The sequence below is a fragment of the Silurus meridionalis genome, chromosome 15, assembly GCF_014805685.1.
Source record: "Silurus meridionalis isolate SWU-2019-XX chromosome 15, ASM1480568v1, whole genome shotgun sequence".
In the NCBI taxonomy this organism is placed as follows: domain Eukaryota; kingdom Metazoa; phylum Chordata; class Actinopteri; order Siluriformes; family Siluridae; genus Silurus; species Silurus meridionalis.
Genome location: NC_060898.1, coordinates 2634500 through 2659606, shown reverse-complemented (window position 1 = coordinate 2659606; position 25107 = coordinate 2634500). Strand labels below are relative to the sequence as shown.

The following is a 25107-nucleotide window of genomic DNA, read 5'->3' as shown; positions in this document are numbered from 1 at the left end:
AAGCACTTCTGCTTCCATACTTGGTATAAGGTGTGTGGACCGACGTTTGCCCCAAATACACAAGTGGGTGAGACAGGCTAGTACTCTAATTAAAGAACTCAACTGAAAGAGAGACATTTTACAAAATTGCTTTTTTGCATCCAAGTTATTTTCAAGAGTGCAAAAAGCAGTGGTAGATGAAGTACACAAACAAACTAATTGTAGTTAGAGATAAGTAAAATATTACCCCCAGTAAAAGTAAAAGTGCTCCCTTTCACTTTCATTTCAGTAAATGTTATTCACACATACATAAAAAAGAAATGACTGGAAAAGTCTCCCAAAATGGGAATAATTCAGCAAAGAACAGATACGCAAAAAAGCCACTCAAGTACAGTGAAAAAACTGGCAAAAAAGTCGTTTTTTATGCATCAGCACTGTTTTTTTTGTTGTTGTTTTTGTTTTGTTTTTGTCAATACAAAGTCGAGTACTTTGGTCCTTTGCCTCAAGCAATAAGATAAGATTGGATAAGATATACCTTTATTTGTCCCTCAGTGGAGAAATTTCTCGTGATGTAAAATGAGTACAGACAGAAACATACTATAGTTAAGTAGGGGATTTGTACTATTACTCTAATTTGTCTATCACTGAAAAGTGGCGGGGGGGGCCCCTGGTATCGCCAAGCTGTTACTCTTGGGGCCCTTGTGCAAGGCCCTTAACCCTCTGTGAATCCAGGACGCTGTATCACGGCTGAGATTGTGCTCTGACTCCAGCTTCCTAAAATCTTTGAGATATGCAAAGAAATTATTTCTTCGCTGTGCTGTAAAAGTACATGCGAGAAGAATGATGCATCTTTTATTGCGTACCAAATAACAAAAACTTCTCACAGGAACCATCAGCACCAAAATCACTGACTACATCACCGATATTTCAAGGAATATATAGTAGAGTTGAGTTTTCCTTTAAGTTTCTGCCTGAGGCAGTGTTTGGACACAGAAGTATACAATAGGAAGACCTTTGGGGTTTACTCATGTATGTAAGAAGCACCTGCTCTGGTCTCTATCCAATTATCACAACTACAAAGTACAGTGTGTTCTCTCTCTATCTAACTATCCCTCTCTCTCTCTCTCTCTCTCTCTTTCTTTTCCTCGATCTCTTCCCCCTCCTCTCTCTCTCTCTCTCTCTCTCTCTCACTCTCTCTCATGCACACACAAACACATGCATATTTTTAAGGGCGGTATCCACGCCTGTAGCTCATACAGCAACTGAAAATAAACACCACAGCAGCAACCTTCACAACCAAAGAACTCCTCTGAAGGCGAACAGCTTCCATTTGATTTTTACTTCTCTCTCTTTCTGTCAATCAATTTATCTATCACTCTCTTTCTCGCTCTTTCTGTCTTTCTCTGGACTCACACATGAAATAAAACTTCATCCCACAGCGGATTATGAGGGAATAAAGACCCCAGGTAAACCTTTGTTTGAGAATTTCTTAGAGATTTATGTAGCATGTGTGTGTTTTTAGAGATTTTGTTGGTTTGTTATGGTTGCGGAGGATTTGTCAAGTTATAGTAGAACTTTTAAAAGACAATACAATGTGTGCACAATTTTTATTTTTTTGTCAATTTATTGATAAGGTTTAATTTGTCATTGGGTCATATTTACAGTACAGTGGTATATCTGTATATATTTTAAAATATGCTGAAATGTGTTATTGGTTGACTGCATGATTACCAGGATATATATATATACATACTTTTTTCATTGTATGAAAACTTTATTTATTACCGGTAGATTCTTTATTAAACTTTTACGCTTTTTTTATTCTGGTACCATGACTGATTATTAGAGATGAATATGAAGAATGGAAGCGACACTTCCAAAAGTAGCGTACTGGTTGCATTGTGTGTTTTGGTGATTAGATTTGAAAAAGAGCCAGGACTGTGATTGCAAATGATATGTTTAAATGATATGTTTAAAGAACCGCTAAAGGAGTTTCTGAAGGACCATTTTCTGTCTCTGTATTGCACTGGACAGGATTAAGAGACGACACTAAAATAGACTTACACATACGATTGCATTGAGGCAGGATTGCCTAATTAAACACGGAGGAGTTGTGTTGCTCTGCATTGCATTTAATTGTGTTTCGCAAGTTTAAATTTTCCAGCGTATTGCAGGAGCAGAATAACACTGGAGCAAGTTCAGAGTAGTTCTGACTCAGGGTAAAGGCACAGCTTAAGAAAAAGTAGAAAGCATGACAAAGGAAGTGACAAGGCCATAGGGTCAAAATAAAAATGACTTTCAAACAGTCCTAAAGATTCTTGATTTAATACATTTCTACGCAAAAAAATATGTAGACACCTGACCATCCTCTGTTGGTCTTATTCATGCTGTTGATTCACACAAAGAAACACCCAGTTGTTTAAAAAAAAAATGATTGTCTTGAAGTGAAACTAAAGGGACTTAACCCAAACTCGCGCCATCATAACAATGCCGCTGTACACAAAGCAAGCTTCGTAAAGATGTGATGAGTTAGGATTGGATTTGAAAATATTTACTGGTCTGCACAAAGCTCTGAACTCAACCCCAGTCAGCACCTTTGGGACGTACTGGAACACCGACTGCACCCCAGGCCTCATTAGTGCCTGAGTTTAATAACGCCTGAATGAACTCAAACACATTCCAAAATGAAGATCAAAGCCTTGACAGAAGGGTGAAGGGTTCAAGCAACTCCATTATTGATCTTGGTTTTGGAATTATTTATTTAATGATTTTATTTAGGTTTTGGGGGGTTTGTTGTTTCAACACATGACTACAACAGCACAAATTCATCTTTGGACAAATTGATTTATCCAAATTATTGAGGCAATAATGAGGTAGCATTTGGATAAAGATTAAACCCACAATGACCTTTATCTCGAAATTCTTTGATTCCTTCTTCCACACTTCCAATTTTAGAGAATAGAGGCCCAATCTTTAGACATGCTCAATTACAGTTTGAGGTGTGTTACTAGAATCTGATGCATGGATTTTATGGTAGAAACAATAATGCATTAATTGTAAAGTACATTAATATGAACCTTTGTTTTTTGTTTTTTTATTAACACCTCCTGACCAATCAGATTTGAGAATATAACAACCCTGGGGTACAAACGATGTAATTTTAACAAAAATGTTGTGTGTTCTCAGGTTGAAAGGTCTTCAGATTACCTTTCATTTGAAAGCTATAATGATGGGAGAAAATGAGCAATGCCTGCCAGCACCTGTCTCGTCTCCTCACACAAGCTGGCTGAAAAAGTATCTGTGGAATTGTTTTAGTCCTCAGGCTGATGTGGAACGTGCAGTTAGTAGCGATCATGCGACACAACATTCCTTTTGTTTCAGTAAGCTGTTGATTGTGACTTTTCTCGCTATGCTGGCTCTGGTATCCATGGGGCTCCTGCTGTTCTGGAACTACCAGTGCATCTTTGTTTGGCACCTGTGCTATGAAGATGAAGATCTCACCAGCGAATCTGTATTCAGACACCGATGAGGAAATGATTCTAAAGCACACACTCGGGTTCTAAAATGTCTTCAAACTTAAAAATGCAAATGCAAGACGGCCTAGTGATGTTCAGCATGTTTATAATAATCATTTACTCAGCGTAGTTATTGTGGTAGTGTAATCTCTCAGATTTGCTTGCATTGTGTGGATTAAAGCTTGTGAGATACAGACAGAAGATAAGTTGAAGGAATAAACCAAAATAATGTGTCATACTAAGATCCTGCGCCACTACAAGCCACCAGAACTGAATTAAGTGCCTTGGCGAAATATCGTTTTATGAAAGGGTTTTTAATGTTTTGATGATGCTGCTGGCTTGTGAATGATCTGGTCTGGACACCAGACTGCAGGTTGGGTCCAGTGTCAAAAGAATATGAGTGGAATATTTAGTGGACCCTTGTGTTCTGTAAATGGAATAGGGCGAGGTCATTCTTTATAAGGCCACGCCCATTATTTAAGAATGTATTATCATTAAATTATATAATTGTATAGAGAATATAAATGTATATAATCGTATTTAATTAAACCATATGAATTATTTAAGAGTTAATGTTGTTGTGACCATATGACCATAACTGTAATGACCATATTACAAACTCTGCCTTTGGATTGAACTTTCTGCCTAATAGCAACCACAAGAGGGAAGTGATGTTCGCAAGAAAATGCAAATGTTTTCTGGATGTTTTTAAAATGTGATCTTGTTCAATAATTCATAAATAAAATACCATATTTATACATTTTTTTAGTTCATGGATTTTGTCTTTCCCAAGATGTTCGAGGTCAAGGTAGGATACAGACAGCCATGAAAACACACAATGCACAACACAAAATATAAAGAAAAGCACAGAGGTGAACTTCCCTAACCGAAGATACTCAAAAGCAGAAACTATTCTAGTCTTATTGAACCCATGTTGCAGTGTGGTGGAAGTCTTGCTAATGGTTTGTGCGTAGCTGAATGGATCAGTGGGAGTAAAACAGCTCATGCTTGGAATAAAAACCGCTCTCTTCTAAGGAATCTGTCTTTACTTTGGTGCAAAAGCAGTGGAAATCAAGATGCCTGAATACACCGAGCATGGGAGCTTGGCACACACACACACACACCAGCACACACTGTGCCAAACAAGAACAGCTTAGACCTTGGATTCATTCCAACCACCATCAAGTCACTCTTTAAAACAGTGGAGGTATTTTATTGGATGGATAATCCAGGGGCCTTTTTTTTTACAGCCTGTTCCATGACTCTGCAAGAACAGTATCTGATCAGATTCGGACATTTCAGACTGTTGCAAATTTTGTAGAAAAAAATGTCACAAAATACAGGACATTTAATCAGAATCATACGTTTGTCCTTCAGACTGCAAACAGAAACGAGCAAATCAAAAATAGGAGTGCTACAGTTGCCTTCAGCTCTTTTAGCAACTTGTTTTTGAGGTTTTAGGGTCAGAAAAACAAAGACAACATATTATACAACATGTATAATTGAATATTGACCCTTGATTTTCATTCTAGCTTCATTTTTCTGGCAGGCATCATCTGGCCTACATTTCTGTTGTGCATCAGCTTTAGCCCTATTCAGATAGGAGGGTATTGTTTTTTACAGGTATTTATCGAACAATTTAATAACCTTTGATTATTAGAGCCTTTACAAAGCTCTGTGATGTTAAAGCTGACAGAACAACAGCTGGGTTTTTAAAAATCTTGCTCATTTCCATAGAATCTATCGACTTGCACATTTCAATTTTGTATTCTTGAAAAAAATGTTTTAAATATCAGCGAAACAGATGTCTCTAAAAAGCTTACACCAGCAATAGAGAACGTGCAGAAAGTGCACAGAGCACAACACATCATGGGAAAAAAAGCTCTTCAAATGTGCATTCAGCTCCACCTGAAAACAAACAGACTTTATTGGTTATAACCCTTCCATTGTTCAGGCTTGTTTGATGGCTAAACAACATTAAAAGAAGTTGCTTCCACACAAAAGATGGTGTGATTAATTGGTTAATTGAGTTCCATGAACGAGAAATTGCATGTTGTTTGGTCAGTTCATTTTAATAACCGCTTGTTTTTTAAAGATTTGTGCCATCGCACAGCCCTGGTGCTCTGGTTTCCTTCTACCTTCTAAAAACCTCATGGAAATCAATATTGGGACATCTGATTTGTTCAGCCATATGTGGTTCTTCCCTAACCTGTTAGCAGAAAGTAGGAGGCACACAATTGTATAGGACGTATTTGAAAGCCGTAGCATGACATCTTCCCTTTACTTGAACTAGGAGACATGTTCCAGCATGTCAGTCAGCAGGATTTGCTTTAAATATGCTGCTATAGGAGCTCTTACCTCAACACTATTGAACATGATGAATTGGAACGCTGACTGCACCCTAGGCTTTTTAGAAGACGGTGACTAAATATGGGATGAGATGTTCAAAATGAAGCACATACCAATCTTATGGTGAGGTGTCCACAAATTTTTGACCAAATAATGTATATAGACTAGAGCTAGTATCTATAGTTACATCGGATTTGGCGGTTAAAAATTTACAGAATTTGAAGGACATACAAAATATCTACATTCTGCAAAATAAAAATGTAAACAAATTGTTTCAAAATGTACCAATATATATATATATATATATTCTTAAATGTATTATTTTTTGTTACTATTATTCTAATCTGATCTAGTTTACTCTGACTTTCTTTACTGATCAAAGATTTCAGAAAAAACATTGGAATTTTTATATTATCTAAACTAAATTAGAGGGAGGGGAGAGAGAGAGAGAGAGAGAGAGAGAGAGAGAGAGAGAGAGAGAGAGAAAGAGAGAGAGAGAGAGAGAGAGAGAGAGAGAGAAAGAGAGAGAGAGAGAGAGAGAGAGAGAGAGAGAGAGAAGAGAGAGAGAGAAAGAGAGAGAGAGAGAGAGAGAGAGAGAGAGAGAGAGAGAGAGAAAGAGAGAGAGAGAGAGAGAGAAAGAGAGAGAGAGAGAGAGAGAGAGAGAGAGAGAGAGAGAGAGAGAGAGAGAGAGAGAAAGAAAGAGAGAGAAAGAGTTCTATGTGATGCTCGCTCTACCATTCCCACAATGATCTTTGTGCTACGATGCTTTTGGGAAACTCAGCCCAGGCCGTCTAATGTAACAGTCATTGCACTTGAATAGCGAGGCAGTGCATGGTGCAGCATTAAGATCAGTCCAGGTCCCAATTGTGAGTTTGTACGGAGACAAAATGGACAAACGGCACAGTTGGATCGTCGCCTCGCCTGCGTTTCTGCTCTTCTCTGCTGTGGCTCTGCTTCTTCTCACTGTGCATGTGGAGGAGATCCAGGACCCTCCACAATCTATGGTAAATCAGAACATAGCACTTTATATCTCCTTATATATATATATATATATATATATATATATATATATATATATATATATATATAGATATAGATATAGATATAGATATAGATATTAGATTTCCTTCTGTCCTTCATGCATAAATATTTCAGTCGAACTAATAACCTTTCAATAACTTTCTCACTAATATTCAAGTTCCTTGATAATCATATTAATTATTGATTATTTCCTATAAGGCAATAAACCATATTTTTGTTAATCCTATCATTATTAAAAAAACTTTTGATATTTCTTATGAATGGAAATAATAATATATAATAATTAAAAATAATATTATAGATATTTATGTCTTTAATTTACACGTTTATGTCTCTTAAGCTTTTTTTTCCAAATGATTTTCCTTTTTTTTGTTTTTTGTTTTTTTTATGCAACATGCACTATTGTATGTGTGCATTAGCCTCGTTCAGACGTGATTAGTTTTATTACTTTCACACTGATTTTAAGGTTTAAGAAACACTTGCTAAATGTATAAATCCAGAGCTAAACTGACTTTCTGTTAACATCATACGGACACGATTAACATTAAAAACGAGTTTGATAGAAGAAATGAAAAAGGGGGAAAAACATGGAAAAAGTGGTTCTGCCATAAATCTGGGAACTGAACAAAGTATTCATTTATACAGTGTTGAGAAAATCAGCTTTTAGCAGCATGCAGAAAAGATTCCCAAAATCCTGGCGATGGTATTTCCGTTGAAAATCTCCTGAAGGAGTACAGCTGTCCATCCCAGTCCCAGTGCATCTGCTACATCTGTCTTGCATCTATGTGAAACATCTACACTGTGTGGGCAAAAGTATTGGGACAATTTTCTGCCAGATCTACTTCTTCAAAACTGTTAAAAGCTGAAGGCACACACTTGTGGGATGTGCTAGCTTGTATTAGCTTTAGATTTTTCCTTTACCTGACTAGGTGATGTCGATGTTGATACCCTTGTGCACAAAGCAAGCTCCACGAAGATATGGCTCTCAAAATTAAATTAAACTGAATTAAAATTAATTGAAATGAACTGAAAGAAATAATAAAAATTCAGAAAGAAAGAAAAAAAATAATAAATGAATGGATGGATGGGTGGATGGATGAATGGATGGAAGGGTTAAGTGGATGGATGGATGGATGGATGGATGGATGGATGGATGGATGGATGGATGGATGGATGGATGGATAAGTGGATGGATGGATGAGTGGATGGATGGATAAGTGGATGGATGGATTGGATGGATGGATGGATGGATGGATGGATGGATGGATGGATGGATGAGTGAATGGATGGATGGATGGATGGATGGATGGATGGATGGATGGATGAGTGGATAAGTGGATGGATGGATGAGTGGATGAGTGGATGGATGGATGGGTGGATGGATGGATGGATGGATGGATGGATGAGTGGATGGATGGATGGATGGATGGATGGATGGATGGATGGATGGATGGATTGGTGGATGGATGGATGGATGGATGGATGGATGGATGAATGATGGATGGATGGATGGATTGGTGGATGGATGGATGGATGGATGGATGATGGATGGATGGATGGATGGATGGATGAGTGGATGGATGGATTGATGGATGGATGGATGGATGGATGGATGGATGGATGGATGGATTGGTGGATGGATGGATGGATGGATGGATGGATGAATGAGTGGATGGATGAATGAGTGAGTGAATGGATGGATGGATGGATGAATGAGTGGATGGATGGATGGATGGATGGATGGATGGATGGATGGATGGATGGATGGATGAATGAGTGGATGGATGAATGAGTGAGTGAATGGATGGATGGATGGATGAATGGATGGATAGATGGATAGATGGGTGGATGAATGATATCTGTCATGACAAAAACAAGGCCATTTATTGTTTATCATAAAAACATTGTGTGATGTATTTTTGAATATTATGCCAAAGCATAAATGCCATAATATGTGACTTATGAGCATCATTACAACGAATAACTGAATATGAACACACTCTCTGTTTCTTGCCCTCTGACAGTATGGAGTCATACTGGATGCTGGATCCTCTCACACGACCATGTACGTGTACAGATGGCCGGCGGACAAGCAGAACGGCACGGGCGTGGTAACCCAACACACCGAGTGCAAGGTGAAAGGTCAGAGAAGACGTACTGTATCATATTATATTCACATTTATGGAATGTGGCAGGTGCCCTTTTCCAAAGAGACTTTGGGCCAAATGTTTTGGACACCTGCTTTTTTACAGCCATATGTGATGCTTTTCAATTCAGTTGAATTGTATTTTATTTCTGGACATCATCTCAAAGCATCTTTACAGAATGTAAGATTTATAGAGCTATGTTCACAACTATTAAACCCTGATTTAACCCTGATGAGCAAGCAGGAAGGAACCTTAAGAGGAACCAGACTTAAAAGTGAACCCGTCCTCACTTGGGTGACATCAAGAGTGGTGGTGGTTGAGGAGAATCCCCCCTTTCATATGTAAAGCACTTTGAGTGCTGCAGAAAAGCGCTATATAAATGTAATGAATTATTATTATTATTATTAAGAGTGTGATTATAAATCATTACAAACACCAGAGATGAAGAAATATCGTGAGTCTGTGATTAAGAGTAATATCCTTTCTACAGTCTTATAAGGTAAGTTTTAGTGTAACCAGGAGCTCCTGAGCAACATCTGAGATTATTGATTCAACATCTCCTCCATGCCTGGGCCTTTAAATGTTCAATGATGGAGAAACAGCACATGTAGAATGTTATTTGGAGTATTCTCAAAGTTCTCAAATGTCTGAAATCTACATGAATTGGGATTCATCTGGAGCTGGAACATCTCTAAATGGCTTGGGATCATCTTGGAGTCTGAAATCTTCACAAGGTGGGGCACAACATGAGGTGGGATTTTTGAACCAAACTGCTACCACAAAGTTGGAGGCACATAGGATGTCTTTGGATGTTTCCTTCACTTGAACTAGGAGACCAAACCTGTTCCAGCGTTCCAGAACTATGCCAGTTCCATGAAGATACTGTGTGGGTTGAAGTGGAAGATCTTGAGTGGCCTGCTACACCTTTAGGATGAATTGGAATGCTGACTGCACGTGTCCATAAACCTTTGGCCATATGCGTGTGTGTGTGTGTGTGTGTGTGTGTGTGTGTGTAGAAATGTTCAATATGAACTTTTTCCACATCTCTTCATCACTGTATTAATGAAACCTTTCCTATTTTGTTCTTCCATGTTTGTTTTGAAGGAGGTGGAATTTCTAGCTATGCTGGTCAGCAGGGGGCTGCAGGCCGCAGTCTGGAAGCATGTCTCAAACAAGCCATGATGGACGTTCCCCAAGCACGCCATCATCTCACACCTGTGTACCTGGGAGCTACGGCAGGCATGAGGCTCATGAAGTGTGTATAAATGACAACCACATTGTTCTTTGTTGGAATAGATGTTAGAGCTGGGTTTCTTTTTTATTTCAGCATCTCCAGCCCTGAGAAGTCAATTCAAGTTCTTCAGGAAGTGGCCCAAACAATCAAATCCTTCCCTTTTAAATTTCAAGGTGTGAAAATCTTGAGTGGGAAGGAAGAGGGAGCATATGGATGGGTCACTGCCAATTATCTGCTAGAAAACTTCATCAAGGTATCTCATTCAGCAGATTTTCTTCCTTAGCTCTTTTCTATCATTATGTTCTATCGAGCAGTGCCCCCTAGTGGTTTTTGCATAGAATTTTTGTTTCTCCATCAGTATGGCTTTGTAGGCCAGTGGTTAAACCCAGGCAGACCAACAGTTGGAGCACTGGACTTAGGTGGAGCGTCCACTCAGATCACATTTGCCATCCAGGAAGAAGTGGAGGACTTGGAGAACAGCATGACATTACGTCTTTATGGCCAGGATTATTCTCTGTACACACACAGCTACCTGTGCTACGGAACAAATGAGTTTCTGCGTCGGCTCCTGGTCCACCTGATTATGGTACAAGGAGCATTTTAATACACTTACTTCTCTCCTAAACCTGTATAATGGATTGATTGACTTTTTAGTTTATTGAGACTGCTTTCTTTCCAAATCCAGGGTACTTTCTCACTCACCTCTGATTTGCCTGTGAGGGATCCAGATTTGTCTCTGGATTTCTGTAAATTATGCTCTTGCCATCAATTATATTGTTTTTTTCTTCTAGACCCAGGACAACACAGGCGCTGTGCACCATCCATGCTACCCTTCAGACCACAGAGAAACTCTTAACCTGCTACAAGTGTTTGATTCGCCTTGCATTAAATCCCAGCGTCCTGCATTATACACGCCTGAGACACTGGTGATGATCCAAGGCACAGGCAGCTACCAGCACTGTCTGGGGAACGTATCTGAGATCTTCTCCTTTCAGAACTGTTCGTTCTCTCAGTGCTCCTTCGATGGTGTCTTTCATCCAAACACCAGTGGCGGCTTCATGGTACAGAATGTGGTGGTGATACTATTCGAAATATTTAATATACACTTTAATAGAAACACCTGGACGCCAGTTAAATTATCTAAACCTATCATTTTTGCTTTGTTCTTTTAGGCTTTTTCGGCTTTTTTCTTCACACACAGCTTTCTGAAGAAGAGCACAGGCATTTACATCAGCACCCCGGTACAGCTCCAACAGGCCGCTCAGGCTGTGTGTAACATGACCCTCCTGAAGGTACCAGTATCTCAGAGTATATAAGTGATGGCTATTATTGACTTGATGTTTTAGGTAACAAGTGATGGGGTGGTCTGGATTTTTTAGCAGATGTCCTTGTCGACTTTTATCAATTATCTTATACACAACTGAGCAGTTAAGGTTCAGCATTTGTAGGACGGTGGTGAGACCTGAGATGTAGTATGGTTTAGAGACAGTGGCATTGAGTAAAAGACAGGAGGTGGAGCTGGAGGTAGCAGAGCTGAAGATGTTGAGATGTTCATTGGGAGTGACGACGATGGACAGGATTATAAACGAGTTTATTAGAGGGGCAGCGCACGCGAAACGTTTTGGAGACAAGGTAAGGGAGGCGAGATTGAGATGGTTTGGACATGTGCAGAGGAGGGACATGGGGTATATCAGTAGGAGAATGCTGAGGATGGAGACACCAGGAAGGAGGAAAAGAGGAAGGCCAAGGAGGAGGTTCATGGATGTGGTGAAGGAAGACATGTAGGTAGTTGGGTTGAAAGAGGCAGATGTAGAGGACAGGAGGTATGGAGACAGATGATCCACTGTGGCGCCCCCTAATGGCGATGAATTGTGATTAGTGATGATTAAGTGCTGTGGCTTTGAGAAAGTCTGTTAACCCTGAAAAGTTGTATACATGTCTGGGATCTTATTAAATAAAAAAATTTGGGAGCTTATTGGTTAAGGCACTGGGCTTTGGATCAGAAGGTCCTGAGTTTAAATCCCAGCCATACCAAGCCATTGTATAAATTAGATAAATGTAAGTTGCTAAGGATAAGAGCATTTGCCAAATGTTACAGGAGTCCTGAAGATCCTAACTTGATGGAAACGTATAGCTTTACCATTTAAGCATCTGTTTATGTAGAGAATCCACCATACAATCCCCTGTGAATGGGTTGCAGAAAAGATCCAGTTTAAATGAGTATGTTGATGTGAAACTTTCAGAGCTGCTTTTATTTGAGAATTCAACTGCGCTGTGGTAATTTTTGATTTACCTTTTGTTACCTGTGATCTCTGAGAGATTAGACTGAATTTATTAATCATTCACTGTGTTTGCTCACTAGCTGGTATAACACTGCCTTTAGTCACACCTTTTTTTTAAACATGAAATAAGACCTGTCTCTTTCAAGTGTCTCTGATCTGAGCTGGTTAAATAAATAAAAGCTAAATGTGCTCTTCATGTTAGATGTCAGAAGATTTTCCAGAGCAGAAGTCGTACCTGAGAGACTACTGCGCACTTACTGCGTACATCCAGGTACTTTTACTGAAGGGCTTCCACTTCGATAATCACTCCTTCCCCAGAGTTTCCTTTCAGAAAAAGGTGAACATTCTATTTCTCCCATTACTTCCTCTTTTATTATTATTTTTTTAATTAATATTCATTATTTAATCATTTGCCCATGGTTGTTACCAGGCTGGGGACTCTTCTCTGGGCTGGTCATTGGGTTACATGTTAAGCATGAGCAATATGTTACCCGAAGAGAGTGTACATTTGAGACGAGCCCTGCATCCCGGAGCCTGGATCTCTCTCCTGCTTCTTCTAGCGCTCCTCATCAGCAGCATGCTCATCTTCATTGTTTTCCAAGTCTGCCGAAAGAAGGAATGATGTCGAATCATGACCAGTGCAGGGACATGATGGAAACTGGGAATCAAACTTTCTAACCGCATAGTAAAAGCAAACCCACTAACAGCTAACTAGTCATTTTAAAAGCTACTTGCTTTGGTCTATAAAAAGGCAGGAAGAGTTTTGATTAATTCCTATGGAATTCAATTTGTAGAAAACAGACAACATTTCCAACACAAAAGAGCCGAATCTGTAATTCTGATTTATTCCTTTAATTTTTTTTTTTGAGGATTTGCCTTTTATAAGACTTTTTTTTCCTCAGCAGACAAAAAATATATCACCAAACCATAAGAATTTATTTATATTTTTAATGACATAATAAAAATTGTACAACAATATTAAATTGAAATATCAGGTTGCACGCGTGTGCGATTAACACCTAACTTTATTGATTATAGTTCTTTATTCTGAGTCCCTACTCAGATTTCAATTTCAAGTAGGAATTGCAAATCATGTAATATTCTGAAATGGTTTTATATTCAAGATGCTGTTCCTTGAAGGAATTTCGTCTAGAAATGTGTCTAAAAATAAATCAGTTAATATGAGGGCTAATAAAAATAATTAACTAATTCAACATTAGTTGTAATTGATTTATATTTTTTCATTTTAATTTTTTTTTTTATAGAATAAAATTTTAAATCAAGGATTTTATTACCAACATTTTTATTTCAGATTGGTGAATAAAGACCTTTTTCATTTTTTTGTTTTCAACATTGAAACCGAGAATTTTTTTTAATTTGTTTTTGTGTCTGCATTTTATTCTCAAATACATAACAGGGGTTTAGAATCAGTAGAATTAATGACAGAAAATCAGTAGTGGACGATAACAAAGTCAATGTAAAAAAAAAGTAAAAGTGAATGTAATTCGTTATTGTACTTAACTAGGTTTTTTTTTTCGCATGTATGAACTTTACTTAAGTCGTAAGTTGCTTCACTGAGTATTTGCGTTTGGTGAGATTTTTACTTGAACTTCACTGCATTTCAAAGTCAAACATCTTACTTTTGACTACATTTCAGGAAATCAATCGTTCCTTTTTATTAATGAGTGAATAAAAACGTAACCGGTCAAGCACGCAGCAAGCAACCAATCAGGTTAGAGCGTGCGCTCTGTTTTAAACTGGTTTTCTTGGCAGTGACGGATTTAGGCATCTGCATCTGCATCGTCCACCACTGCAGAAAATAACACAGAATTAGAAAACATAATGAGAATATAATGCATGCTGAAATGCACGAGGAGGTTAAATATACTTAAAATCTATACACACCTTTTATTTTTTTTATTTTACTTTATGGGAAATACAGGTGTACCTTCTAACTGATCTTCAGCATCACGGTATCACTGAGGAAAAAAATCAGTGTACAAAAATGTTTATTTTTCTTATTATTATTGTTATCAAGAAATTCAGAATATCTTATGTAGAATATTCTGGATTGCATTGAAGGAATGTGTTTGAATAGTACAGCACAAGCGATCTACATAAAGAAGCATTCAGACATGTTATAATGTATAAATTCAGAAAATAATATAAGGAAATAATATTATATGGGGACAGGTGACATGGAATGTGTTTCAAGTCGATTAAATGTACTGTATTGTGTTCTACATCTATTTTAAATGTATTTGACCTTTATTTTGAATGCATATTTATAGTATAGAAACTTAGTAATATAGATTTCTTTCTCTGTGGAAATCATAATCGATTGAAAAACATCTCATATAAGGTTCAGTCCATTTTTTAAAGATGAATAACACGTATATGGTGGGGTTTTTTTTCCAATTTTAACAACTGCTCGCATTGTTATCGTAAACCCTTTAAAACTATCGGGATCGTCGATAATCCTCGTTGCGCCGCATCGCTTCCCACTGCTTGTCGTACCGCGCATGCGCAGTGTACTGTATTGTGTCCGCTAAAGATGGCGTTGAGTAAAACATTCGGCCAAAAGCCGATTAAATTCCAGCTTGAAGAAGATGGCGATTTTTACATGATAGGTTCAGAGGTACGTTTTTGTTTTTCTGAGGTAACTCACACGCGTTGTGAATGAAATGTGTTGTTTCGGACTGTTTTGTGGAGAACATCCCGCTATTGTGAATGTGTTGCTGCTTAGCTAGCTAGCTAGCATGCTAGTTCGGATGGTGCCTCAGACGCGTCCACAATGAATGGAGGAATATATGAGGAGCAGTTTATTTACTTTTATTTTTATTTACTTGTTCTTTTTAATATGCTATTACTGAATTTCACGAAGTGGTTTCAAAGACAGAATCCCAGTTTGTGATCTGCTGCTATTCTTTAGAAGGCCCTCATGGTTTACAGAAACTACCTCCTGGGACATGATATCGGTTTTACCTGAAGTAGATTTCCATTGTTTAGGCTATTCAGGTGATAATTCGTTGGTTGGGCCGAAATGTTGGTTATTCCTATGAGAAGTGAGCGGTTGTGTCGCTCGGTGACGTCACACGGAGGACATCCCAGGTGCAGTTGCACTGGTATTTTACATGATCCTATTGTATTGTTGTTCGTAACAACAAACAACAAAAAGTGTCTGAGATGATGGTGAGAACGTGGATAGTGTATAAGCACTAGGGAATGAGAAAGGTGGACCCACTAAAGTGCCGCTGCATCGTTCCCTACATGCAGAGATCAAGCTTTTATATCACCGCATCCTGATTGAGGCTTGATCTATTCCTCTGTCTCGTTGTCTTTCCTGCAGGATTTGGTGTCTCACGACCGTCCGTGACAATGATATGACTTTTGCTTTGTGCAGGTTGGAAATTATCTGCGTATGTTCAGAGGGTCGTTGTATAAAAGGTACCCGTCGCTGTGGCGCAGACTCGCTTCGGTAGAGGAGAGGAAAAAGATTGCGGCGTCGTCACACGGTAAGTGATTCGCTGGCCATTGTGTCGAACGGTCACCTTTTTAAACGTTTACCTCGCAGTCCAGAAAGCAGTTGAAAACGTTCTGCCTATCTTCTGTTTAAATGAGGTAGATAGATTGAAGGATTTATACAAAACATACAGTTTTCACCCACAATCAGCTGGAGTTGTGTTTTGAAAGGAAGATACGCAGACCATAAACCTACTAGTAATCTGGCAGCCTCGTGAATGCATGCTCAAACTCCTGTAAGCGCTTCTAGTCCTGCTTCTGGACAGCACTTTGTGCAGTGTTTTATTCTGTGTTAGATCATGGTTACACAACTTTAGCCACCAGTGTGACTCTGCTGAAGGCGTCTGAGTGCGAAGAGATCTTCGAGGGTAACGATGAGAAGTACAAGGCAGTGTCCATCAGCACAGAACCTCCAGCCTACCTCAGGTAAAGATCCGACTGCTTACAGCACAAATTCCTTCACGTTGTGCAATTCTTTTTTTATTAACAGGCGATCTCGCGATATGTTCTCTGTCTTGTCTTATGACACAACCAGGGAGCAGAAGGCCAAGAGGAACAGTCAGTGGGTCCCCACGCTTCCCAACAGTTCCCACCACTTGGACGCTGTGCCTTGCTCCACCACCATCAACCGAAACCGTATGGGACGCGACAAGAAAAGGACCTTTCCCTTGTGGTGAGACACGTCCCCATTACAACACTATTAGCTTCTAGATTTAACACTAACTAACACACACACACACACACACACACACTCCTCCTTAAATGCACCCTCCAATCACTTGAAAAAGAGAACAATCATTAGGTTACATTAACTTCAGGTGAGACAATCCCCTGCCTATCTGCTCCCGGACCCGCCCTCCATTCACAAACCGCCGCTCGGCCACGCCCCAGCTGCCACAGTTACGGGAACCGGCAGCGTGGGTTTGCTCGTGCCTTCGAAATATTCGAGAGATTTGAACTTATAATTATATTATAATATTGTGGCAGTTCACCGGATTTCACTGATAACGATCGCTAGGTTGGATATTACTTGCTGATAATCAATTAATAAAGCGATGGTTTTTAAAATGGATAATAAAAAACAAACAAAACACTCCATGTTAAATAGTAAAAGTTTATTGCAAAATAATAAAAAAATAAATTAAACTGTATGTAACTGTAATTAAACTGTACAAACAGCATGTGGTGTCAGTGATTCGCCTCTAGAGGCCGCTCTCGTATTGGCAGCAGACTGGAAGCCGGAAAAACTATTGCTAGAATAGCCGAATTCTTCCAGCATTAGTATTTATCAATAACAGGAAGAATAATTAGTTTATAAAAACTAAACCATAGACTTGGTTCTCCTTTGCAGGTCATGCACATATAATTAGTCAACAATTCAGTCAATAATCCCTTAAATATGGTCAGAGGAAAAACAAAGCTGGTGATGTCATCGAGGCTGAATCCAGACTAGGGCACTGTATGAGAACATCGCCGACTTTGTCCCGGCGTTGGTTCTTGTTTATGTCTTTGTCTTGGCTGTGTTTGTGTTCAGAGTAATGCCACTCGGCTTTCTTCTCGACTCCCACTCTGTGGTGATGACAGCGCACCAGAAATCTTTACTCAGCCGGAAAGTTATTTGTATCCTCATATGTTTGTTTTTGTGTTAAAGAAGATTTCCAAAGATAATAACATTCCCATTTTTTTATTTTGTCTCATTAATTTTGTAATGAACTTTCAACCCAGTATTTTTGTCAGAGTTTGTCAGAGACATTGTCCTAAAACAAATATGCATTTTCTTTCATCTGGGCTGTTTTTACTAACAAACCAAAGACTCCCGGGTTTTTTTTCTTCTGTGTTTTTGTTTTTCCTTTTAAAGAGCATGATGTCAAAATATTTAAAGTTATGTGTCTATTCTTCTTTTCCTCATGGCCATGGCTTTTCCCTTCCTCTTCATTTGCAGTTTTGATGACCACGACCCAGCGGTAATACATGAAAACGCCTCACAGACAGAGGTTCTGGTTCCAATCCGATTGGACATGGAGATAGACGGCCAGAAGCTCAGAGACGCCTTCACCTGGAACATGAATGGTAGTTTTACAAAATGTTAGGGGGAAACAATGATACGTTTGCTGCATAATTATTGATGAATCCTTGCATTAATGTTTATTCCAGAGAAGCTGATGACGCCAGAGATGTTTGCAGAGATACTGTGTGACGATTTGGACCTGAACCCACTGACGTTCGTCCCAGCCATCGCCTCGGCCATCCGGCAGCAGATCGAGTCCTACCCAACCGACAGCATTCTGGACGAACAGACGGATCAGAGAGTCATCATCAAGGTACAGCACACACACCCTGATCCGACAAATTGCTGAAGATGTTTATGCTGTTGACGCTCAACGGGTCTGGACTGTTTTGGCGGCAAACGGGAAACCGACACAACATTAGGCAGGTGGTCATACTGATATGCCTGATCTGTGGTCAGTGTATACTGATGCATGAACACACACACACACACACAGATGCAGTTGGAGTTTAATATCCATAAAGCTTGAGTTTGAAGTTCTTTCTGTAATCTTAAACGTCACATACTTAACGTTTGCATTGCTAGCTGAACATCCACGTGGGAAACATTTCCCTGGTGGACCAGTTTGAGTGGGACATGTCCGAAAAGGAGAACTCTCCAGAAACGTTTGCACTGAAGCTGTGCTCTGAGCTCGGCCTCGGAGGAGAGTTTGTCACCACCATCGCCTATAGCATCCGCGGCCAGCTCAGCTGGCATCAGAGGACGTACGCCTTCAGGTGAGTGGCGCGGTTCTTCGACTAGATCTAATACAAGAATATGGGCAATGAAACGGGTCACTGAAGAGCTTTATACCATGAAGCTTAGTTTATCTCCTACATCATTGCACATGTTTCAGTACAAGGCAACAAAATACAGTTTACATCCAACCTGAAGTTCAGTAGTAGCAAAATTTTAGTACAGGTTGGTAAGTTTGATCTATGCAATAAATAACGATATTTGCATGAATAATATGAATATAAATAGCCAGTACACGGAAAATCATATCACGGTTATAGTTTTTGCTGTAAAGTTAGCAAGTTTTATTATTTCTTTTTATATAATTTTCTTCCATACATAGGATCGACACATGACACGTCAGCAGTTGGCTATTCGCTATTTACGAGTTATTGAAAACGGTAAAAATACAGCAAGAAAGATCATCGCCCTCTAGTGGTGTAACGGTACACCGTAATTTTTCCGATACAGGGAAATTTCGGCGCGACATTAAAGTGATGTTTGGGGGTCTGTAGGTCTCCTGTAATGATCGATGCCTTTAGATATGCATTTGATCAAAATAGCATCAGGTCTGTAATCTGAGAATCTTCAGTGTGTACATGTATTTTATTCAGATCCTCACAAAAAGACCCCGAGCCCTATATGATTAGATTCAGACACCAGTTAAACCCTTTTTATTTATTATTTTTTATAGCCAGGCTTCACCAGAACGTCCTCCGAAAATGTTAGAAGTCAAAAGAAATGTCTATTTATTTTAATGTAAACTCTACTGAACTCCTGTTTAAGCCTCGGATGAAACAATTTTATTTATTTATTTTTCGCCCCGAGTTTATAGCTGTAACCTCATTGTGAGCAGAAAGAATTTTTTCCATATCTTGATTTATGATGCGTGAGGGATCAGACGTGCCGATGCAGCACTCCGTAATTGATTCCATAGACGCTTTTAAACTTTATAGCGAGGCAGCGGAACGTTTAAGACCTTAATGTGATTTATTTATATTATATATCGCATGTGCCTTTGCTGCGATGTAACAACGTCAGTCACGAGTCACGATCCCAAAACAACTAGGATGAACACAGTCCATGTCAGCAGACGTCAGTGCTACCTTGTTTTGATCCATCATGCCTTTCTTTTTGTGCCTCGAATCGAAGAACTGTACCGTGTTCTGATTATACTGTCTGTTAGTGTCCTGAATTGTTGAACTCGCACACATCCTGTTAAGAATAGTAAAGTCTGTTACTACGGTAACGATATTTATAAGCGTGGATTTTTTTCCGAAATGATCAAACACTAAAAGAATCAGACAATATTAAATAATGTAGTGAATTAAGTAGTAATTATCATATCGCATTAACCGATTGAAGCTACGCCGTCGCCGCTAATCTGCTAAATAAAACATTTTAAACATCATTCGGCAAAAGGGTACGGAGTAGCAGATTCTGTGAATTCAGCAGGCACATGTTCTTATGTCAAAGATAAACAGATTAATTGATTGATCAGTCATTCCAGGGGGAAATTTCACAAACTCATCATTTTTCAAATAAAATATTTTTTTTTCTTTTACTTATGCTAATGAAATTGAATAATCATCACAGCCGTGTTACACCCAGGATGTTATATTTTTTTGTAAACATTTATTTATTTATTTTTAAACGCTTTCCCTCATATATATATATATATATATATATATATATATATATATATATATATATATATATATATATATATATATATATATATATATATATATAATGGGAAGAGTTACACTAACATGTGCTATTTTCGTTGTTGTTTTTTCCCGCAGCTGATTACTTTAATAGAGTGCTATATTTTTGTTAACATTCTGCATGTACCATCACATTGCTTCTGCTTTTTTTTCTTTTCTTTTTTTTTTTGTTAGGGGGGAATGTTATATAATGTACCTTTTTTTTCATTAATTTATAAATTTTGTTTGATGTATGATTAATGTTCTGTAGAAAGAAAAGCCCAGGCAACAGTGATGTTATTTTTTTAGTGGCTTTTGCTTATTCTCATTAATATTAACGTCATAATTTAAAAAAAGCTATAAGTTGTATGCATTCGAGAGCCGATTTGTTCGTGATGTACACTGCTGTTATTGGTGGGTTCGGGGGTCAAATTTTTTTCGAAACATATATTTCGAACAGGTTCTCAAATGGATGCAACTTAACATCTGTTTTGTTTTTTTTTTTTTTTTAACATCATTGCTTTTTTTGCTTTGCTATAATCTTCTAATTGTTTGCTTCTCCCACTGTCTGTTCCAATAGGTCTGATTTCAGGTCAATATACTTCAAAATTTCTTGACCTTCTCTCCCTCCTTACCCCCACGTTTACCCCCAATTCCACCTTCATGCCCCGGGAAGCTGAGTACCCTCATCTCTTCTTTTTTTGATATTGAATTTTTGCAGGGCTCGTTCCTAAAACTTTCTGACAGTCTTTTTTTTAATTTTTTTTAATCAGGACACCAGTGCAATACAAAATCTCTTTTATAGCAATATATTTATATTTATATTTGGTTGAACGATTTGTTTAATAGATTTCATTATATATTTGAGTTTATTGCTATTTCCTGCATGTTGCATCAAATTGAGTATATAGAAAGTTTGATAATTCACTATTAATTGTACTGATTATTATTAATAATAATAATAATAATAATAATTAATAATCTAAAAGTATCTCTGCAGATCTTCACCACTATGCCTTAAGGTTGACCAGTGGGAATATCATTTCCTCCAACATGCAGTTATGATGCCTGTGCTGACTTTCCCGTGACCGCGGTCTCGTTCTTTTCCGCAGTGAGAACCCCTTGCCGACTGTAGAGATCGCCATCCGGAACACGGGCGATGCCGATCAGTGGTGCCCCCTTCTGGAAACGCTGACGGACGCAGAGATGGAAAAGAAGATCAGAGATCAGGACAGAAACACAAGGTGAGATGGAGAGCGAGGAAGCAACGGAGTGTGTGGAAATCTCATGACGTTTGTGCAGATATGATTTATGTTTATCGTGCCGTTTTAGATCTTTCTGTGTTTGTGTTCCCAGGCGCATGCGGCGGCTTGCCAACACGGCGCCGGCCTGGTAGAGACGGAGCGTTACGGCCTCGACCTCGAGAGAGCCGCTGGATCTGCCTGTCATCACTGGGACATTTCTGACTTTGTGCTAAGGCGTACTGTGCATTAGACTTGCTTTCTTTCCTTTTTTTTCCTTTTTTTTCCTTTTTAAATAAAATAAACTATTACTAATATGATGGTTCTTATATTTTTGAGCGTTCGTCTACACTGGAATTATTGTGCTGTTACTTCTAAAGAATTTACCTACATGATTTCAATATGTAGTTCCTTTGAAGTGTTTTGAATTCCCAAAATGATTAGATGAAAAGTGCAGATTAATTTCCTCTGCCAGAGAAACCACAGATTATCACATTATAGCATTATATTCTTATTTCTATAGAAAACAACTAGAGCAGGGACTGATGTTGCAGTAGTACCACAGACTCTTCTGTTAGATGTCAAAGAAAAAGAATGGCATGGTGAAAGGAAGGACAACAAAATGAAAAAAATAATGAGAACCTAGAAAGGAATATTACAAAGAAAGAAAGAAAAGTGGGAATGGTAAAAGAGAATATCAGGAGGGAAGTTAGGAAAGAAAGAAAAGGGAATGGTGTAAAGAAAAGACAATCTTGAGGAAAAAAGAAAAAGTCTAGAAAGGGATAGTGGAAAGAAAAATCTGGAAGGAAGAAAGGAGGAGACTAGAAGGCAATGTTTAGAAAGAAAGAGAAATGGTGGCAAGAAGGATAACATCTGGAAGGAAGAGAAAGACTCTAGAAGGGAATGGTGGAAAGAAAGACACTTGAAGGAAGGAAAGAAAATAAAGACAACCTGGTTGGATGGATAGATAGGGGACACGAGGAATGGTGGAATGAGGGAGAACAAAATTAAAGAAAATGTCTAGAAGATATTACAAAGAAAGAAAGAAAAAGGAATGAGGAAAATAAAGAGAGAATTAGGAGGAACGTTGGAAAGAAAGAAAGAAAGACTAAATCTGGAAGGAAAAAAAAGCCTTGAAGGGAATGGTGGAAAGAAAGAGTCTAGAAGGGAACAGTGGAAAGAAAAAAAGAGACTAGAAGGCAATGTTAGAAAGAAAGAAAGAAATGGTGGCAAGAAAGACAACATCTGGAAGGAAAGAGAGAATCTACAAGGGAATGGTGGAAAGAAGACAATCTGGAAGAAAAGAAAAAGACAAACTCAAAGGATGGATAGAAAGAAAGACAAAACCTGGATGGATGGATAGATGGATACAGAGAGAACCTGTAAGCCAGTTACTAACAGAAAGATGAAATAGTATTTTTTAAATTAATTTATTATGTTCTTATTTCTATAGTAAGACCGTGTGCAGGGACTGGTATGATGGACACTTCACCGGTTCTTCTGTTAGATATGACCTTTTTTGAAGGAGTCTCGGGGGCTAATGAGACATTTTTAGACAGGGAGGGTCTTTAGGACTTCACACACGTTGATCGAATGGGAAAAAAACAGTCTTTGCTTCTTTATGTTTTGGCTTTTATAAAATAAATAAAAAGTACATTGTTTCAGAGATGTTCTTCAGGTAAAATGCACCATGTTGCGTGTATATTCATTTAACTGTTTGATGATGCTCAAAAAAATTCCTGGTTTCCTGGAAGACAATTTCGTGTCATTCTTCATTTACATTGGTAACCCAGCCAGATATGCGGATCACAAATAAGAATTTCATACCGGATCGGTCGAGGCCCTGGTTTCCAACGACCGCCACAGGTATCGTTGGCCAACAGGGTACTGGTGAAAATTTGGCTACTGTTGGCCGAATGAAGAGAAGGAGAGGAGGAAGACGTCTACAGAGACAGCAGGGAAAGGAGACGTGTAGGAGAGTGGAGGTTCAGGTTGGTACTTTAAATGGTGTTAATCAGGTTTCCGTGATCGTAACATCTGTATTAAGAATGAAAAAAATCTGAATGTCATTAAGCAAACCTTCCACCAGATTCTTTAAGTGGAAACTGAAATCGGTTCAAATCCCTGAAAGTCCCTCATCAGTGGATATAAAAGAATAAATATCCGCTATTATACTTTATTCCGTGTGATTGGGGTTATAATGAGTGATGGACACGTACAGATGTGCCAGTGATTGTATGGATTTCGTGTCTGGATTTGATTCTGTGTACGATATGAGACAACAAACTGCTCCTTTACGTGTTCTTGTAAATCTCTTTATTTCCCCCTGAAAGGAGAGATCTTATAGAGGGTTTATTTGGACAAAAAAACCCACTGTAACAAGGTAGACTTTGATGTTGGTGAGAAAGAAAGAAAGACGGACGGATGGACGGATGGATGGATGACAGGGAACCAGAAAGCCAGTTGCTAATAGAAAGATAGACGACGTGTTCAAAATAGAAAACTGTATTGAGTGAGAGAGAGAGAGAGAGAGAGAGATTGGAAAGACAGAAGGAATGAGACAGTGATACAGATTGACCGAAAGAGAGATGGAGAGAGTGTGGAATTGATAAATGAAGTGAGAAGTGCATTGAAAGAGTGATAAAGAAAAGAGATGAGGTGCTTCAGCCTGTGAGCATGCAGATGTGTGTGTCTGTGTGTGTGTGTGTGTGTGTGTGTGTGTGTATGAGTGTGTGTGGGAACCCCGAGTTGTTACAGGTTCTTCAGAGACACACGCATGTTCCTTTTGAAGATTACTGGCAGAAAAAGTAGTGAAGCATTAAGAAGGTCATCAGTACTCTAGTGGTGTAGTGTAGAGTTCAGTAGGGAGATGGTGGCTGGAAAAAAGCTGGATTTCATCCTGCTGGTTGTGGTGTAAAAGTTCCTGTATCTCCTGGATTGAAGGAGTGATGCCAGTGATGTGTTCTTCACCATGTTAAAAACGTTTCAATGTTCTCACATTTTCCAAATATACTGTACAACTGCAATAACATGCTAGTAAAGTACACATGATATCTCCAAGTATGTGATGTAAAAGAATCTAGTAGCTTTCAAACAGAAAATGCATCATTTTTATTGCCTAATTCTCCTGCATTGCACACGTGTCCTGTTAACTACTGTAATAGTATATTTCCACCCCTGGCCACACCTCTGTCCTTTACAGCTTAACAGCTGAACGGTTAAAAGAAAAATATTCGTTTGTAAAGAACACAGGTTCAGGTTGTTGCTCCAGGCTAGAGCAAGCCCATGCTGGTCTAAATGCAGTGCATA

The 25107-nt window shown here is 38.6% G+C and overlaps 2 protein-coding genes and 1 long non-coding RNA gene across 6 annotated transcripts; 2 read left to right on the top strand and 1 right to left on the bottom strand.

Annotated features, from left to right (window-relative positions):
• The first annotated feature begins 6542 nt into the window (after window positions 1–6542).
• entpd2b (ectonucleoside triphosphate diphosphohydrolase 2b) lies at window positions 6543–13761 on the top strand. Its single transcript, XM_046868223.1, has 9 exons — window positions 6543–6847; window positions 8909–9026; window positions 10136–10286; window positions 10359–10518; window positions 10624–10851; window positions 11057–11326; window positions 11438–11557; window positions 12750–12884; window positions 12978–13761. The coding sequence occupies exons 1-9, from the start codon at window positions 6731–6733 to the stop codon at window positions 13167–13169; spliced, it is 1491 nt and encodes a 496-aa protein (XP_046724179.1). The 5' UTR covers window positions 6543–6730; the 3' UTR covers window positions 13170–13761.
• Window positions 13038–15939, bottom strand: LOC124398161. The gene is made up of 4 exons (XR_006928023.1): window positions 15533–15939; window positions 14453–14526; window positions 14250–14357; window positions 13038–13150 (listed from the first exon to the last, which is right to left on the bottom strand). It is a non-coding gene; the product is annotated as an uncharacterized LOC124398161 (long non-coding RNA).
• LOC124398159 (SWI/SNF-related matrix-associated actin-dependent regulator of chromatin subfamily B member 1-A) lies at window positions 15030–22115 on the top strand. 4 transcript variants are annotated; one of them, XM_046868224.1, is made up of 10 exons: window positions 15030–15185; window positions 15951–16062; window positions 16366–16495; window positions 16605–16742; window positions 18012–18139; window positions 18224–18390; window positions 18663–18853; window positions 21138–21149; window positions 21670–21801; window positions 21914–22115. In XM_046868224.1, exons 1-10 carry the CDS (start codon window positions 15102–15104, stop codon window positions 21951–21953), a joined length of 1134 nt encoding a protein of 377 aa, XP_046724180.1. In that variant the 5' UTR covers window positions 15030–15101; the 3' UTR covers window positions 21954–22115. The 4 variants fall into 4 exon arrangements, with proteins under 4 accessions (XP_046724180.1, XP_046724181.1, XP_046724182.1 ...); XM_046868226.1 differs by having other exon boundaries at window positions 15031–15185; window positions 16387–16495; XM_046868225.1 differs by lacking the exon at window positions 21138–21149.
• The last annotated feature ends 2992 nt before the right edge of the window (window positions 22116–25107 follow it).